At 40.7% G+C, this 20237-nt stretch overlaps 1 protein-coding gene across 1 annotated transcript; it reads right to left on the bottom strand.

Annotated features, from left to right (window-relative positions):
• Nucleotides 1–7039: 7039 nt before the first annotated feature.
• Nucleotides 7040–18500, bottom strand: LOC145060150 (uncharacterized). The gene is made up of 7 exons (XM_079007865.1): nucleotides 18296–18500; nucleotides 8881–8972; nucleotides 8128–8339; nucleotides 7700–7994; nucleotides 7522–7607; nucleotides 7215–7306; nucleotides 7040–7086 (listed from the first exon to the last, which is right to left on the bottom strand). Exons 1-7 carry the CDS (start codon nucleotides 18498–18500, stop codon nucleotides 7040–7042), a joined length of 1029 nt encoding a protein of 342 aa, XP_078863991.1.
• Nucleotides 18501–20237: the final 1737 nt, after the last annotated feature.

Here is a 20237-nt window from a genome sequence, read left to right as displayed (position 1 = left end):
CGTCGAACAACTGAAGAGAACATCCTCTGTGCACCCTAGCGACCCTCACGGTCCTGTCGTCTGCTATCTCAACCTCTAGTGGACAATCCAGCTCCCCTTGAGCTCTACTAAATCTCTTGCTAAGCGCTAGCGATACAAACGATCGGGTAGCCCCCGAATCAAATAATACTGTAACAGAAATGCCGTTCACAGAGAACGACCCTATACAAAACGTATAACCATAAGCAATAATCAATAATAAATACAAAGATGAAGGGAAGATACATACCCGTCACCGCATCAGGAGTCGCTCGCGCCTCCTCTGTTGTCATCTGAAAAGCTCTACTCTTTGCCACTGGCGCCTCGGCTCGGCCCTGACGGCCATCTGTTATCCTCAAGGTAGCAGGGGCAGGTGCCGCCACCTTCCCCGCTGCAGCTAAACTCGGACACTGCGACTTTTTATATCCCCTCAGATTGCACTGAAAGCAAATCAGATCTGATGCCGCAATGGCGGTAGCAGGGGCTGTACAATATCTGCTCAAATGCCCAGTCCGAACGCACTTGTAGCAGCCTGAGCTCCCTGCCTTGCACACCCCATCGTGAAATCTCCCACACTTGTCACATCGACCGTGGCTCTGATGACTCCTGGATCTGTGATCTGAAACCTTGGGCTTTTTGCCCGAACTACCTGTACCCGAAACCACCTCCGGCTTCCTCTTCCTTTCCATCTCAAGATCAATCTCCCTCTCCCGAGCCCTAGCAATCATGTTATCCAGTGTTTTATAGCTGGACCGGCTCACAAACTGGCGAATATCACTCCGTAGCATCTCATGATAACGGGCCTTCTTCATTTCCTCGTCAGCTGCATACTGAGGAACGAGAAGAGCCCTCTCCCTGAACTTGGCGGTGATCTCCGCCACGGTCTCTGTAGTCTGGGTGAGGTCCTGAAACTCCCTGGCTAACTACTGCACCTCAATAACCGGTGCAAACTCTGCCATGAATCTGGTAGAGAAATCAGCCCAGGTCATGGCATCTAACGCTGCATCATCTCCAATGGCATGTCCAACCTCCTCCCACCAATCTCGTGCCCTGTCCTTCAGAAGACTGGATGCCAATCTGACCTTGTCCCCCTCGGGACACCTGCTCGAGCGGAATGCGTTGGCCACACCCACCAACCATCTAGTACTCGCTATGGGGTCCCGCGCTCCATGGTAGTCTGGAGCTCCACATGCCCGAAACTCCCTGAAAGTAAGCGTGCGCGACCCCATCATGGCCGCCACCTCAGCACGAAAGGTGCCTAGCTTCTCCTCCATCAACTCTAGTATACCCTCCTTGATCGAACCAAAGATCATTGGAGTCTGCTCAAGAATGATACGAGTGACTTCTGAAGTGAAGAACTCTCTGGTCTGCTCATCCAATTGTTTGGCATCTGAGCCTGATCCCGATGCTCCTCCGGCACCTGAACTGGCGCCTGCTGGTCTAGAGCGTAAAACCACCATTCTGAAAACACATTACGATAAATGTCAGAAACATTGATATATCTCGAGGGATCACTACTAATACAGACCCTCCGGTCTCATATCGTCCTTCCTTGATTCGAGTACAGATCCTCTGCTTCCAGTAGTATGGGCCCCTACTACCTTCCACATCTATCCGTACTTTCCTCAAGGACTGCCTCGACTCCACCCGACCACTACTACTGCTGCTGATCTCTACTACACTCATCCTAGGCTTGCCCTAAGGAAATATCTGAATCAATCCTTACCAGTCCTCAGCTGCTGAAGGCCTCCTTGTGATGCCAATTAGTCATTACATGAATGCCATCACATGTGGCGAGGCTCAGATAATCCTTCGAGTACATAACTCGTCCCCACAACGGTTAGACTCAAACAAGAGCTACGCAGTACGGCCAAATCCAACACTCTGAGATTATTCAACCTTGTTCCCATGTGATGTGGCGCATTCACCTAACGGCTAACTCCCATCACTCAGTGTCCCACAAAGCACAAAGCAAGTAGCATTCGGACACGGAAACTACTCAAGCAATTCTATCCTCGTAATAAGAAACTGTACAAGCATACAATGCTAAGCTTGTGCTATCAGGCATAACCTAAACATGCTATCCTATTGCTGTCTACTTGATGCTAACACGCAATTCTCATAAAGCTAGAACACACAATGCAGGCACATAAGGTATCCTCCTAGATCCTTAGTTGTGTGCTAGCATACTGTTCTACTGAAACTGAGACAATTGATCATAATATAAACTTGTATGGGTAATTTGGGAGTACTTACTTGAGCTCAGCTGATCGCATGCACCACACCCTTATCTTGTTTTCAAAACTCCTTTCTTTCTAAGCGCTTTTCAAAAAAAAAAAATTCTTTCGAAAACATTTTCCTTTTGAAAATATTTTTATCTTTCCCTTAGTTTGAGTTTAGACACACCCGAGAGTGTATCCGAATCCCTCAAACCAAGGCTCTGATACCAACTTGTAACATCCCAAAAATACATCTCAAAAAAAAATTGTTTTAATAATAAAAATCATATGCTGAACGTCATATCATAAAACCATACGTCAAATATCTCAAACCATAATAAAATGTCGTGATACAAATGTATCAAATCAAACTAAGTATCAAAACAATCTCCCAGGACAAAAACTGAAGTTGTGGTGTGTGCGATGCCATCATCCCGAGCTCTTCCCTTTACTTGCGGAAGTACCTGAAACCAAAACTGAAACTGTAAGCACGATGCTTAGTGAGCTCCCCCAAATTACCACATACCATACAAACATATAACAATTACTGGGCCTTGCCCACTGCATCGGACCGAAGTCTGGAAACTGCATCGGACCGAAGTCTGGAACTAACCAGGGCCTTGCCCTCTGCATCGGACCGAAGTCCGGAACTACTGAGGCCTTGCCTCCTGCATCGGACCGAAATCTGGAACTAACTGCATCGGACCGAAGTCCGGAACTGACTGCATCGAACAGAAGTCTGGAACTACTGAGCATAGCATAGCATAAACATATCAACTAACACAACATCACATACTGCATACTGCTTCGGGCCATAACCCGGAACACATAACACGCAAACCTTTCTGAGCGATGAAGGCGTCAAACATACTAAATACTGCATCAGACCGAGGTCCGGAATTTAATACTAATTGAACGGGTCGACATTGTGGCCTTAGATCCGTTCCTATTAGAAGGGAACTCACCTCGTGAACTGGCTGCTGAGTGTATGGCTCTGGAAGCTATCTGCTGCCGCTCCGGTGTCTCCCCGGCTACAATTCCACAAACACACTCAATCAAATACTAATAACTATATTGGGGTAAATTGACTCTTTTACCCCTGGCCAAAGTCAACTCTCCCGGTCAAAGTCAACTTACAATTGACCTGACTCGCCGAGTTGGGCCGCCAACTCGCCGAGTCCCTACTCTCACTTCTCAACCCTGTTCGCTGCTACTCATCGAGTATGGCATCAAATCGACGAGTTTCCTTTCGATTCTAGAACTTAGGCTATCTGCATTCGACTCGCCGAGCTATACGAACAACTCGACGAGTTGTTCTTGAACTAAGAAGATTGCCTTGGACTCGCCGAGTTGTATGAACAAATCGTCGAGTCCCTCCATTACTGAGTCTGACCCCGGCTCACTGAGTCCATTCCACTACTTACTGGTCCCCACTCAGAATCACTCAAAAAGGGGGAAAAATCGGGGACTCGCGGCTCGACTCTCCGAGTCCGAAGAACGACTCGCCGAGTCGCATGCATGCAGTTACTATAAACTCGATTCTGCTTGAATCCAACACATATAACTTGTAGATTTGGGCTCCTTAGGCTCGATTAACACGTAAAGATTCTATCTTTACGTGCCCATAAGCATCCATGAAGATTAAAAGGCTTAAAAAGCATAATAAAGGCTAGATCTAGGGTTCTCATGCAAAGCAACTTCAAAAAGGCAATAGATTAGGGCTCTACAACTCCTAAATGAACCGATCTAGGGATATCTCGACCCATCAAGGCATCCATACAACTACAAAGCTTGGAAAATACATTAAACTAGCCTTAGAGGTGTTCCAATGGAGGTTTTAAGCACAAAACAGAATGATTCCGAGAAATACCTCTGATTTTGACCTTGGATCTTTGCTCTACACCTCTTCTTTTTGGTCCTTTCTTCTTTTTCTTCTTCAAACCTTCAAGAATCCACACAAAACACTTTAATCAAACAAGGAATGGTTTAGGGTTGCTCACAGACTCTCTGAGGGTGAAGGATGCGAGTTTGGGGCACATATCATTGCTTAAATAGTGAGCAAACCCGGGGATTTAGGGTTTCTTCCAGACAGGCGGACTCGCCGAGTCCCGAATATGGACTCGTCGATTCGCCGACTTACACATGCTCGAAATCCCGTCTCTACTCAAAGAGTCGGGCTATAGACTCGCCGAGTCCCTCTGGAAAACTTCAAAATAAATAAACATTAAAACAACATACCAGATACGGGACTTTACAATTCTCACCCACTTGACTCAGACTTCGTCCTCGAAGTCTGCTACGGCTGAATCTGCAAACAAATATGGGTAGTGCTCTCTCATCTCCTCCTCAGCCTCCCACGTCAACTCAGACCTCTTCCGGTGCTACCACTGCACCTTCACTAAATCAACCACTTTGCTCCTCAAGGTCTTCGTCTTCCGATCCAAGATCGCTATCGGCCTCTCAATAAAGTTCAGGCTGCTATCGACCTGAATGTCCTCCAGGGGCACCACCACTGACTCATCCACCAAACACTTCCTCAATTGGGAAACATGGAAAGTGTTGTGAATCTGGCTAAGCTCCGCCGGAAGATCTAACCGATACGCAACCCGTCCAACCCGGGCAAATATCCTAAAAGGACCAATGAACCTGGGGCCTAACTTCCCCTCTTCTGGAACCTGATGACACTCTTCTAGGGTGAGACCTTCAGGAGGACCATATCGCCCACCTGGAACTCCAAGTCTGAACGCCTCCTGTCGGCGTAGCTCTTCTGCCGACTCTGCGTAGTCTGCAGTCTACTACGAACCTGCTGAATCAACTCGGTCGTCTTGAGCACCACTTCGGTGCTCCCAATGACTCGTTGACCGACCTCACCCCAACAAATCGGGGTCCTACACTTCGTCCCATAGAGCATCTCGAATGGAGACCGATCAATACTTGCATGGTAACTGTTGTTATACGAAAATTCCGCTAACGGAAGATACGTATCCCAACTGCCACCAAAGTCTAGGACACATGCCCGGAGCATGTCCTCGAGAGTCTGAATCATCCTCTCGCTCTGCCCATCCGTCTTAGGGTGGAGAGCGGTGCTGAAATGGAGACGACGCGCATTTACGACGCGCATTTATGACGCGCATTTACGACGCGCGGTTATGACACGCAATGCGTATCAAGAAAGGCCCTGTCATAAAGGAAGACGACACGCATTTGCGTGTCGTAACCTTACGACGCGCGTGTTTATGACACGCAATGCGTATCAAGGAAGCACCAGTCAAGAAAGGCCATGTCATAAATGAAGACGACACACATTTTTGCGTATCATAATTTTAATTTTTTTTAAAAAAATATATATTTATATATTTATTAATTTATAAATTAAATTTGCATTTAATCTCTCATAATAGAAATAAAATACCATATACAAAAAATACAATCCATTGCATAATATAAAATAAAATACCATATACAAAAAATACAATCCATTGCATTTAATTTGTATGTATAACAAAGACACATGTGTTAAACTTGTTACCATTAACATCTAATCGTATGGAGTGTTAAACTTGTTACCATTAATATCTGATTCATAAATCCTTTCAACAAGATTGTTACCTGCATAAATGAAAACAAATAGGGACATTAACAGCCCAGCATGCTCAAGCCTCATCAATACAACAAAGGAGACAAAAGTAATGTAATAAGCCAAACATTAAAACCAAACATTAATATAAGAGATGGGAAATCTTTTACCTGAATATAACTAGCACCAAACAAACCACCATTTCCAAGCTGGAATTGAGTGCGATGCAATGTGACTAAAAAAACACAAATCACTCTCAAATTTCACTTACCCCTTTCACTTTCACATAACACCAACCAACCTACTTATAAGTTGCTAATTATCTAGGCTATTTTTCTTTTTCTCTTGATCAAAATAACATGTTTATGCCCAAGTCAATTACAGAATTGTATTCCTTAGTATCATGTGGACACAACATTTTACCGAATGTGAATTGAATATGACAAACAAGCATTTATATTCTCATGAAATCAAAGATAATTTATAATATTTTTCTAAATAATTAACAAACTTGATGTGTCAAGACCCATAAGGATAATTTCTGCAACATTATATTCTAACAAACCCTACTTTAATCACAACATTAAACCAAAATCGACCAAAAACTCACATAAACAATCAAATCAAATATAAACACAGGCTTGATTTCATATTCAAACAGATTAAGAAAGGCAGCAAACACTGTTTGTGATTTAGAAACTAATAGCTTAATCCTCAATTCATATTCGAATAGTAACAAATGTGCACTTATATCGTTTTTTCCTCTTGAACATTCACTTTCCAACAGATGCTAAAAAAGCTGATACATTCTTAGTGGGTGCAACCTAAACAAAACTGTCACCATACACAACAGATGCTTAAAAAATTGAATAATTTATCTTTTGCTGCAACTGGATCATACAAAGCTAGACACACTTTTATATGTTTCAAACATAAACTTATTGTGTAATGAGGATCCAAATGGAATAATTCAGCCACCCCATACTCCTTTGTTCTATCTCGCCTCTATAATTTATTTCACCGTTCAAGAGAAGGGTATAAGGGGTTTCATAGACATTATGAATTAATTTATCCTTTATTCTACTTCCCTTATTTGAAACAATCTCATCATAAAACATTCAACATTTCAACATATTATATGACCTAATGCACTAAAATTCAAGTGATGTAAAACAATAAAAGTTGCTTTGAAAGTTCATAAATAAAAAAAATTACCTTTTCAAATTCATTGCCTGAAATGCCTTACAACAGGTGGATGCTCACATTCATTGCCTGAAACAAAAATAAAAAACAATAATAATAAATTAGTAATGCAACTCGTAAATTTTATAACTATAAAAAAAGGTTGTTTCTCAGCCTGAAAAATCTAGGGAGATTTATATGATATATATATGAATGACCTCTAGTAGGAGTGTGAAGGGAATGAAAAGTTAGAAAACAAGCATCAAGATCTTTGAAGGTGGGCCCCATGGGAAATCTGTATATTGGGTACCTGATAAAAAGCATCAAAAAAGGGCCATTTAGTAGTAGCATATTATGTGAGAAAGAGCAAGTAGCAAAGACCATATTAAGAATCTGTTTGATTGGATGGAATGGAATAGAATCACAAAGGAATGGAATGAGTTGTGATCATATTTGGTTGGTCTGTAGCAATGGAATGAATCATTCCATTCCTTCCCAAACTCTAGTACTTATTAGCAATCATACCAAGCGATAGAAAGCCAACTAGATGGCAGCAAGTCACAACTTCTTAGACTTTTCAATTCAGGGAAGCGTTGTGCAAGATCAAGTATCTGTTGCAACAAGAAAACAGAACTAAAGTAATTATCCAAAGATTTATAAATAAATAATAAAACCCACTTTCTTTGTTTTTTTTAAAGCTAACCTTATCACACAAAGGTTCTCTACCCAAAGGCTGACTATGTTCCATGTACTTAAATATCAAGCAACTTTGAGTGGTGGTAGAATCACTATCATCACTAGAAAAGTCTTCTTGAACTACATTGTTCTCATCATTCATTGACAAATGATCCATTCGGTGAAGAATGTCATTCTTTGGGTGATGATTATTACTCTTCTCCCTTAGATAATGTAAAGAACCCCTTTCCTGTTCATAATCACTGCTCCCATCACTACTTGAATCTGTAAATGAGTTATCATCAATATCCTCAATTAGTTGCCTGTAAAGCAACAGAATAACTAGATTATTTAAATTTCATAAAGAAGCATAATAGATGCTACTAGTTGAAAAGGAGCCTGACATAACCCTAAACAAGAAAGAGGAAGAAAGGAAGATATTTACTGTTCCAGTACCTGGAATTTATTGAAGACTTCAAAGGGTCTACATATATTTGAATTCCAGATAAATAAGGCACATAATATTGGATCACACAATTAGCTTCATTCAATATTAAAGGAACTCCAGCACCATAAGCACTCCACTCCTTGAAAGATTCCCACAAATCACCAAGAACAAAGTATGGTTGATATTCCACATCTCTTGTCCTCCATCCTCTCATAGTTCTCTATTGCCATAAAGTTCAAGTAAAATCATTATTTGGATCAAATACACAACTACAATACCCCTGTTTATACATGATTACTGAACATTAACCATTTTATTGTACTCTAATTCTTTTTGGAAGATGGTATGCTTTAGCAGAAACACATATATTTTGATTGTCAATATATGGAATCCTTGATTAAACAATAGAAATATAACATCAAAGGCAAACTCTGTTCACTCATAAAAACTGAAAGGCCACCCTCAGGGCTCACTGAATAATAATTCAAGCTGACTTCATTTGCTTTCAAACATGAATTTTGGAGTATTGCCAATGGAGAAAGAGAAAACCACAGCTAAAATGTAAAGTAAATTATACTACTAAATTATAAATCAAAAATCTGATTAATTGACTATCGCATACTCAAATTGAATAAACCAAATGTTCCTATAAGTTACTTTACTCCATGATATAACGAATTAGCAATACAAGTATAAACTGAGACAACTAATTTGAATTAATTCAACTCATTTCAATATAAAAGATTAATATCGGTACAGACCTTGGAGAGATGTTGAACAGGAACAGAAGGCGTAACAGTTTCCAAAAACCGTTCAAGATTACACAACAATGATGTTGCCGGCACCGCCACCACTGAGGATTCCAACGTGTGACATCCCCAAAATCTCGGCCAGAAAAGACCGATTTTCATTTATGCTTTTAAAATATTTTCAAAGTAAATCCTTTTGATTTGAAAGAGTTGCGGAATTTGTTCCCAAAAACAAAACATGATAAAACAATGTTTACCAAAGCATTTCATAAAAGAAATGTATTTTTCATTATATAATCAAAACTCGGGGTGTCATGTTCCGATACAGACCAATAAGCATAAACGATAACATTACAAGTCATTCAACAAATATTTACATATACAGACTTGTAAACAAAACAACCGATGGTTCATCCATCTCATGCCCTCGCGCCACTTCCTGTAATACAATTAAAACTGAGTGGGTCAGGCTTGGGAGCCTGGTGAGCATATAGGGTTTTCAACCCACAATAAATAATCATATTTAATTTTCACCAACCAACAATAACCCAAGTACCCATTCCCGTTATTCTCACTTTAATGTCACTAAAACAACTAACATAAGGGACCTAGTCTAAGAATATTTCATCGGGGCGACAACACATGCTTCGGGGGTACCTCAGCAATATAAGTCAAATAAGGCAACCATGAGGGGGATGGAGTACAGCGAATGAACACCCAAGTTCATTAACACCTACAGGTGGCGAACCTGCTAATGTTTCCACAAGACTGTCTAGAATAGCCAGTGGTCGTCATCTAAACTCCGCTAGATGACTCAATCAAACAACGAGGCCTCTCATCTGTTTATTACACACCAACTATCTACCCATGTTCTAACCAACATATTAGTAGATAAAAATATACATTTGTATACATAGTTTAAAGAAAACCTGTATAGCATGCTTTAATCAACACATATATCACATAACAGATGAGGCACACACACACATAACACATATCTCATAGAGAAATAAGAGATCTATAAGATAGAAGAGAGTGAATACTCATTCACACATAACACAACCAAATATATACACATAGCACGTATTTTATATAAAAAAAACTTCGTATTATTGTATTAGGATGAAATAACTACACACTCACACTTATAAACAACAATATACTTAATACACTCGAACCAAACTCGTATTATTATTGTGTTTATGAAAGGTAGTATACACTCACTTGATCAGAAGATGATCCGACAGCAATACGGCTTATAGAAGTAGTATTCCTCAGCAGATCTGGAAGATCTCCTCGAAAATCGAACTTCTCGCGGGCAGAGCTTCGACTCGGGAACCGCACTTCTCGGGATCTTCGGGATCTCGGGACTTGCCTCGGGGCTAGAGTATGATACCGGGGCTTCGGGGTATTTCTGGCATGTAAAACGATGCAAAAGACTAGAGAGAAGAGAAGAAATGAACAAAACTCTCGGCTGCCTTCGGATCCCTTATATAGAGGCTGGAGCCTCGGAGTACGCGGGGCGTACTGCAGTACGCAGCGCATAGTGCTTCCGAAATCGTCACTGCATGCGTCATCCGAAGTGTCGACACTATACTGAGTATGCGGTAGCGTAACCTCGTACGTGAGGCATACTCCGGATCACACCGGTGACTCGTCTTCGGATAATACCTCCGAATTTATAATTAAATTTAAATACAAAATGATTAATAAACTTCGGAAATTCATAACTTCTTCATACGAACTCCGTTTTCGACGTTCTTTATATCCACGGAAAGGTGAGACCACGCTCTACGACTTTCATTTAGACTCCGTTGGCTAATTTTGACTTTATTTTTATTAATTATTTTTAATAGGCCGCGACAAAAACTTTCGTTATAAATTCATAACTTCTTCGTTTGACGTCCGTTCTCGCCTAACTTTTTATCGCTTCGATACCAACAATAAGATCTTCGATTCTCATTTAGATTGCTTCGGCTAACAACCGCTCGATCTCAAATCGAGTATAACAGGTTGTATACCGCTAAGCCGGAACTTCGATAAATCATAACTTCCTCATACGAAGTCAGATTTGGGCGTTCTATATATATATTCGGAAACCTCGTTTCAACTACTACAACATTAATCAAAGATATTAAGTTTATTTTACACTTAAATTTTGACGCTTATTTTTATTCTTAATTAATCAAACCACATAATTAAGCAATTAAGCACAAAACACATAATACTCAAATAATACAATCTTATTATTTCAAAACGGGTTACAAAGGTTAACCTAGACTATTATATTACTACAAATGGCAAGCCCGGAAACACGGGCGTTACAATTCTCTCCACCTTAGAATGATTCCGTCCTCGGAATCACACATCAACAAACAAATGCGGATAGCGACTCAACATGTCACTCTCCGTCTCCCAGGTGAGATTCGACCCATTCGTGTGTTTCCATCGGACAAGCACTAACCCAACCATTTTGCGTCGCAACTTCTTAGTCTTTCGGTCAACAATTGCCTCTGTTCTTCAATCAACCTTTTGTTCTCATCAATTCTCAATTCAGAAATTGGAATTATATCGGGAACTTCTCCCGTGAACTTCCTCAAATAACACACATGAAAAGTGTTGTGAATTCCATTCAGCTCTTCGGGTAATTCGAGCTAGTAAGCTTGGTTCCCAACCCTCTGAAGAACTTTAAACGGTCCAATAAACCTTGGACTCAACTTTCCCCTTGTACCAAATCTTATAAGCCCCTTCCACGGCGAGACTTTAAGCAAAACCGAATCTCCAACCTCAAAAGTCATCGGTCTTCGCTTCTTGTCAGCATAGCTCTTTTGACGATCTTGAGCTGCTAACATTCTTTCCCTAATTATTTTCAACTTTTCAGCAGTTTGATGAACCATCTCCGGTCCCATAAACTGCTTTTCCCCAGCCTCAAGCCAACATGACGGCGTACGACACTTCTGTCCATACAAAGCTTGGTAAGGTGCCATCTTAATGCTCGAGTGGAAACTATTATTATAGGAAAATTCTACCAACGGTAAATGTTCATCCCAATTACCTAGGAATTCCAGAGTACATGCTCTCAGCATATCTTCAAGTGTTTGTATCGTTCGTTCGCTCTGACCATCAGTCTGCGGATGGTAAGCTGTACTTAAACACAACTTGGTACCCAATTCCTCTTGTAGACTTTTCCAAAACCTCGATGTGAAACGGCTATCACGATCCGATACAATCGTTAACGGAACACCATGAAGCCTCACAATTTCCTTCACATAAGAATTCACAAGCTTTTCCATAGACCATTTCTCCCTGGCCGCTATGAAATGCGCACTCTTAGTGAATCGATCAACGACCACCCAAATCATGTCGTGACCATTCTTTGTTCTGGGCAGTTTAGTGACAAAATCCATAGCAATGTCTTCCCACTTACCCATAGGCACAGGCAATGGTTCTAAACTCCCGTAAGGTTTTTGATGTTGTGCCTTGACTCTCGCACAAGTCACACACTTGGCCACATACTTTGCAACATCAAGCTTCATCGTCGGCCACCAGTAGTAGGGTTTCAGGTCCCTATACATTTTAGTGCTACCTGGATGAATTGAGTACATGGTTTTGTGAGCTTCTTCCATCAGAAGATCCCTAATTCCTCCTGACTGAGGTACCCAAATACGATCTTGGAATACCTTCAGTCCATGACCGTTAGTACCAAACACCAACGTTTTACCCAAACGTTCCTCCTTTCGGTCATTTTTCTTAGAAGCTTCCTCTTGAGCTTTCTTTATACTTTCCACAATAGTCGAGACAACTTCAATTCTCAACGCTCTTGGCCTCTTCCTTTCAAGATTGACCTTCCGACTGAGAGCATCAGCAACAACATTAGCTTTACCGGGGTGGTAAAGTATCTTGCAGTCGTAGTCTTTAAGTAATTCTAGCCAGCGTCGTTGCCTCATATTCAATTCTTTCTGATTAAAGAGGTATTGGAGACTCTTATGATCAGTGAAAAGTTTGCACTTCGTGCCATAGAGGTAATGCCTCCATATTTTCAGAGCGAAAACTACCGCTGCCAACTCCAAATCATGAGTCGGGTAATTCTTTTCATGTTCTTTCAGCTGTCGAGACGCATATGCTATCACCTTTTCTCTTTGGGTCAAAACACAACCCAATCCAACACCAGACGCATCGCTATAAACAGCGAAGTCTTCAACTCCATCGGGTAGAGAAAGTATCGGTGCCTCGCATAGCTTCTTCTTTAACTTCTCGAATGCTTCTTTATGCTTCTCACTCCAAGCATAAGTAGCTCCTTTGTGGGTCAAAGCTGTCAATGGAGTAGCAATCGAAGAAAAGCCTTGGATAAACCTGCGGTAATATCCGGCTAATCCTAAAAAGCTTCGAATCTCCGTGGGACTTTTCGGTTGTTCCCACTTCGTCACAACTTCGATCTTCGCTGGATCAACCATTATCCCTTCTTGGTTGACCACGTGACCCAAGAATTGGACTTCACGAATCCAAAAATCACATTTGGAGAACTTTGCATAAAGCTTCTCCTTTTTCAAAACTTCTAACACTTCTCGCAAGCGCCTGCCATGCTCCTCCTGGCTTTTCGAGTAAATCAAAATGTCGTCTATGAACACTATCACATATTTATCAAGGAACGGGTTACAAACCCTATTCATCAAATCCATGAACGCTGCTGGAGCATTGGTTAGTCCAAACGACATAACCAAGAACTTGTAGTGTCCATATCTAGTTCTAAATGCAGTCTTCTCGATATCTTGCTCTCTTACCTTCAGCTGATGATATCCTGACCTAAGATCGATCTTCGAGAAATAGCTCGAACCTTGCAATTGATCAAACAGGTCATCAATCCTCAGCAACGGATATCAATTCTTTATTGTTGCCTTGTTCAGCTCTCTATAATCGATGCACATTCTCATACTTCCATCTTTCTTCTTCACAAATAACACCGGAGCTCCCCAGGGCGATGAACTAGGTCTAATGAAACCTTTGTCCAATAACTCCTGAAGTTGCATCATTAGCTCCTTCATCTCCGTCGGTGCTAATCGATAAGGTGCTTTTGCTATTGGTGTGGTTCCTGGTAACAAGTCTATTCTGAACTCTACTTGTCTATCAGGTGGTAATCCAGGAAGATCTTCGGGAAATACTTCCGGATAATCACACACCACTGGAATACTCTGCATCACCTTCTTTTCTTTCTTAGCATCAATCACGAATGCTAAATATGATGTACATCCCTTGGTCAAACACTTTCTGGCTTTCATTAGAGAAATGATTCCAGAATTCACTCTGCCTTTGTCCCCATACACCATAAACGAATCTTTTCCAGGCGGGTTTACTTTAACTATCTTCTTCTTGCACAAAATTTCGGCATCATTGGCGCTAAGTCAATCCATTCCCAACACGATGTCGAAACCATTTAGTTTGATAGGCAATAATTCCTCGTGAAACTTATTCCCATTCAGATCAATTAAGATGCTTTTCATACGATGACTAACAGGTACAAACTTGCCACTAGCTACTTCGACTAATAAAGCATCATCTAGTCTATCAATAGGTAAAGCTAGCTTTCTACCAAACTCATGCGAAATAAAGGAGTAGTTGGCTCCAGAATCAAACAAAATTTGAGCAGGTAAATCATTTACGAGAAAGGTACCTAAAGCGACATCAGCTTCATCCTTCGCAGCTTCCAGTGTCATCTGGAATGCTCTTGCCTTTGGCTTTGGTGGAATGTTGGGCTTTGCTGCCTCCTTCTTCCTCGGACAGTCTTTCAAAATATGCCCCTCTTCATTACACCCAAAACACATCCTTTTGTTGTTCGGACATTCATTGGAAAAATGTCCGACCTTTCCACACTTGTAGCAGGTTACATCCTCACTACATTTCCCAAAGTGCCTTTTCTTACACTTATCACACCACTTCGCTTCGCCTCCTTTTCCCCCAAACTTTTTCGAATCAGATTTCGCAAATTTTCCTTTCTTACCGGAACCAGATGTTCCCTCAAACTTCCTTTTCTCACCAACCTCAACTTTGACGGTGGTTCTTCCCTTTATCATGTTCTCAACAGACTTGGCAGCCCAGATAGCTGCCTCTATAGTAAGTGCCTGACGTACTGGCACCTCGTACTCCCATGGGAGTCCCTTCGCATACCGATCCACCTTTGTCAGCTCATCTGGAACGATACGCAAGGCAAACTCCATCTTATCGGTGAAGTTATTGGTGTATTCATCAACTGACATGTTGCCTTTCGTCAATGTCAGGAACTTGTTCTCCAACTCCAACAAATTTTGAGCCGAACAGAACTTACGCTTGAACTGCACCAAGAATTCTGCCCATGTCAATTGCAGTGGCTCATTAGGGCTTAAGGTCTTCCCTAGAGTGTTCCACCAACGAACGGCTCCACCTCGGAATTGACGCACGGCATAGATAGTCTGCAATTTACCTCTGCAGCCACAAGTCATGAAGGCTAGCTCCATTTCGGAGATCCAATCCATAACCCCAATCGGATCCTCCTTTCCATTGAAGGTCGATGGTTTGCAAGTCAAAAAGTCCTTGTACTTGCATCCCATTCCATCATTCCTTCCTTCATGGTTATCTTGCCTAACTATCGGTGGGTTGGCTGGACCAACAGACCCACTGAAGTTTCCACCTTCCGAGTGCCCTTCATTTAATTCAGGCTCCTCCACACGAATCGACAGTTCTTCACGATTTTGTTGAAGCAACCGTCTAGTTTCATCCATCTGACGATCCAACATCGTCTGAATCATCAATTGCACACCAGCCATGGTTATTGGCTCAGGTGTTGCTGCTACGACAGGTATTGGCTCAATCACTGGTGGTTGATTCCTGTTTTCGTCAGCATTTCCAACTCCACTTCTTGTTCTCACCATTTTGATCTACACACCAAATAAGGTGAAATTAGATCCTCAATCATGATAGATATTCAAATCATTCTTATCACTCCGAAACGTTTACATGCTAGTTCTAATATCGTAGACGTACGCTTAGAATCCTACACACATAAGGTTTCTAGATCCGGTCGGCAACAGACCATAGATCCGAACAAATAATATCATATATGGCTACATATAACATTGAGCACATAAAAGCATTTTAGACAACTTTCCTAAAATAAACTAGTGCTCGTGTCTAAATCACAACAGACACACATCTCAAAATTTCACTTAGCATTCTAAGTTTAAGTCTAAAAATCCTACAAATTCCTAGTTCGCTTAAACTAATGCTCTGATACCAACTGTGACATCCCCAAAATCTCGGCCAGAAAAGACCGATTTTCATTTATGCTTTTAAAATATTTTCAGAGTAAATCCTTTTGATTTGAAAGAGTTGCGGAATTTGTTCCCAAAAACAAAACATGATAAAACAATATTTACCAAATCATTTCATAAAAGAAATGTATTTTTCATTATATAATCAAAACTCGGGGTGTCATGTTCCGATACAGACCAATAAGCATAAACGATAACATTACAAGTCATTCAACAAATATTTACATATACAGACTTGTAAACAAAACAACCGATGGTTCATCCATCTCATGCCCTCGCGCCACTTCCTGTAATACAATTAAAACTGAGTGGGTCAGGCTTGGGAGCCTGGTGAGCATATAGGGTTTTCAACCCACAATAAATAATCATATTTAATTTTCACCAGCCAACAATAACCCAAGTACCCATTCCCGTTATTCTCACTTTAATGTCCCTAAAACAACTAACACATGCTTCGGGGGTACCTCAGCAATATAAGTCAAATAAGGCAACCATGAGGGGGATGGAGTACAGCGAATGAACACCCAAGTTCATTAACACCTACAGGTGGCGAACCTGCTAATGTTTCCACAAGACTGTCTAGAATAGCCAGTGGTCGTCATCTAAACTCCGCTAGATGACTCAATCAAACAACAACGAGGCCTCTCATCTGTTTATTACACACCAACTATCTACCCATGTTCTAACCAACATATTAGTAGATAAAAATATACATTTGTATACATAGTTTAAAGAAAACCTGTATAGCATGCTTTAATCAACACATATATCACATAACAGATGAGGCACACACACACATAACACATATCTCATAGAGAAATAAGAGATCTATAAGATAGAAGAGAGTGAATACTCATTCACACATAACACAACCAAATATATACACATAGCACGTATTTTATATAAAAAAATTCGTATTATTGTATTAGCATGAAATAACTACACACTCACACTTATAAACAACAATATACACTCGAACCAAACTCGTATTATTATTGTGTTTATGAAAGGTAGTATACACTCACTTGATCAGAAGATGATCCGATAGCAATACGGCTTATAGAAGTAGTATTCCTCAGCAGATCTGGAAGATCTCCTCGAAAATCGAACTTCTCGCGGGCAGAGCTTCGACTCGGGAACCGCACTTCTCGGGATCTTCGGGATCTCGGGACTTGCCTCGGGGCTAGAGTATGATACCGGGGCTTCGGGGTATTTCTGGCACGTAAAACGATGCAAAAGACTAGAGAGAAGAGAAGAAATGAACAAAACTCTCGGCTGCCTTCGGATCCCTTATATAGAGGCTGGAGCCTCGGAGTACGCGGGGCGTACTGCAGTACGCAGCGCGTACTGCTTCCGAAATCGTCACTACATGCGTCATCCGAAGTGTCGACACTATGCTGAGCACGCGGTAGTGTAACCTCGTATGCGGGGCGTACTCCGGATCACACCGGTGACTCGTCTTCGGATAATACCTCCGAATTTATAATTAAATTTAAATACAAAATGATTAATAAACTTCGGAAATTCATAACTTCTTGATACGAACTCCGTTTTCGACGTTCTTTATATCCACAGAAAGGTGAGACCACGCTCTACGATTTTCGTTTAGACTCCGTCGGCTAATTTTGACTTTATTTTTATTAATTATTTTTAATAGGCCGCGACAAAAACTTTCGTTATAAATTCATAACTTCTTCGTTTGACGTCCGTTCTCGCCTAACTTTTTATCGCTTCGATACCAACAATAAGATCTTCGATTCTCATTTAGATTGCTTCGGCTAACAACCGCTCGATCTCAAATCGAGTATAACAGGCTGTATACCGCTAAGCCGGATCTTCGATAAATCATAACTTCCTCATACGAAGTCAGATTTGGGCGTTCTATATATATATTCGGAAACCTCGTTTCAACTACTACAACATTAATCAAAGATATTAAGTTTATTTTACACTTAAATTTTGACGCTTATTTTTATTCTTAATTAATCAAACCACATAATTAAGCAATTAAGCACAAAACACATAATACTCAAATAATACAATCTTATTATTTCAAAACGGGTTACAAAGGTTAACATAGACTATTATATTGCTACAAATGGCAAGCCCGGAAACACAGGCGTTACACAACGGCTCCGGATTTGATGGCTGCATGAGTTGATTCTCCGGCTCCTCGCTGACAGAAGATGTCGTAGATTGGGTGGGAGTAACGTTACTTTGAGCTCTACGGAGGTTCTCTTGATGCTGACGAATCCTTCTCGCTTTCGCCGGCATGTAAAACCTATCCTCTCCACCACTACTACGTCCATGCTGCAATCCAGCGCCCAACATCTTCACTAAAACCCTAAGTTACAAATCCTTCGATCTCACCAATAAAATCGGTCACGAAAGCTACGATTTGTCGACAAATTTAAAAGTCAATGAGTTTGATTTTGATTCATTTTTCTGTTAAAGATAAATTAACAAAAAAAAAAGAACAAAACTTTTTGTAAACGAATCGTTAAAACAAGATGAAAATCAGCCGATTAAAGTAGGAGTTGACGGATTCAGAAAAACCCTGCAATTTGACAAAATCAAACGAAATCAAACAAAAGCAACGATTGTGTGAGAAATTCACACTCGTCTTCTTTATACAAAGGGTGTGTTGAATCGTCAAAAACCCATTTCCCATCGAAATAGCTGGACTGTTGCTCATTCTGAAGTGGGTTTTCATGGGGATTGAGTTTCTGAAACTGGAGTGTAGAAGAAGCCAAAAACCAGATTCGTGTTCTGTGGGTTTGAAAGGAGACGCTGAATGAAATGTGAAATAGACTCTTGTTCTTCACCATCTTCTATTTTTTCTGTATTTAGACTTGAGAGTATAATTAGGGCTTTTTCTAACAATTTCAACATCGAGTGGGAGATATGGTGGTTCCAATAGGTAGAAGTGAGGGAAGAAGTAGGCAGCAGTCAATGTCGGGAGGGGGAAGGAAGGAGCGTCCATAATTTGGGCAAGAGGGAAAGGAGAAAAAAAAGGAAGGCGGGATTTTTTGATTTTTTCAGAATTTCATTTCCCCCTACTGTTAAAGGATGGAACGCGCGTTCCATTAAAAATTATAAAGCGACATCCTTAGACGACGCGCATTTTATTATAGGTGCCCTCCGTGTTTTTTTTAGACACTAATTTAAGGGCGCGCAATAATGCGTGTCTTCTATCCTTAAATTTTTTGAAGAGATGACATTTTTCTAATGTCACTCTCCTTTGCGTAACATAGATCAATGAGCGTCGTATTTTGCGCGTCGTAAAAGGCCTTTTTTCTAGTAGTGTGGTTACACAATCTCTGTGTTTATGATCTTAGCTTCGTGTCACTACGTGCTAAGTGAAACCTACAATTCAATACCTACTATGCATTGACGGTGAACAATTAAATTTGCTCTAGTTTTCACTCATGAATTAACGAATTCACCCAAGTGGTTGTACCATGAAATCTCTATTTTTTCTTTTTGTGTGATTCTTATGAAATGGTTACATACCATAACATTTCTTCCCTTAGAATCCAATTTTAATTTTTCTTGAGATTTCACACCAAGTATTTCCATCATGTCACTTAAATATTATCCAAACATACTTGTTCGACAGACCACATTGGTCTCACAAGTTCTTCAGTCGATTTCTATCTAATGTCAAGATCAAGAATTCTGAACTGAAACGAAAGCCTCCCAAATAAGCCTTATTAAAAGATGCCTTTCAACACTTCTTAACTAGTGATTGATCGTAATTCAACGGGAAACCACACAAACACTTTAAAGTATCTCTTGGCTTTGAAGGAAGAGATTCGTGCTCGGGATCCACTGTTTTGTGTCTTTATTGACATCACAAATTCCCTCATATATGTTGATTTATTTCTTTATCTTTGGCACTCTTTGCACGAAAATCTTTTTGATTTTCCAAAAATCTGGTTTCCTTCATTACAAGCTATTTTTGCTCCGGGATTTAATGTTATATTCTAAACGGGATGTGGTTGTTAATGCTACACATGTTCGCTTTTATATAGTGACGACAGCTAAGGATAACCGCTGACTCAGCCG

Source organism: Lactuca serriola, chromosome 6 (assembly GCF_051521515.1).
Source record: "Lactuca serriola cultivar US96UC23 chromosome 6, Lser_US96UC23_V15, whole genome shotgun sequence".
Classification (NCBI taxonomy): Eukaryota; Viridiplantae; Streptophyta; class Magnoliopsida; order Asterales; family Asteraceae; genus Lactuca; species Lactuca serriola.
The sequence above is the reverse complement of the archived record's forward strand: the minus strand, read 5'-3'. Positions and strand labels throughout refer to the sequence as shown.

What these genes read in the sequence shown, in the direction of transcription:
- LOC145060150 (XM_079007865.1), bottom strand. Translation starts at nt 18,500, where the DNA reads ATGTTGGGCGCTGGATTGCAGCATGGACGTAGTAGTGGTGGAGAGGAT. An exon ending in ATCAAATCCGGAGCCGTTGT is followed by an intron (nt 8,973 to 18,295) that starts GTAACGCCTGTG and finishes TGGAATCCTCAG; the next exon opens with TGGTGGCGGTGCCGGCAACA. An exon ending in CTGTTCAACATCTCTCCAAG is followed by an intron (nt 8,340 to 8,880) that starts GTCTGTACCGAT and finishes TTATGGCAATAG; the next exon opens with AGAACTATGAGAGGATGGAG.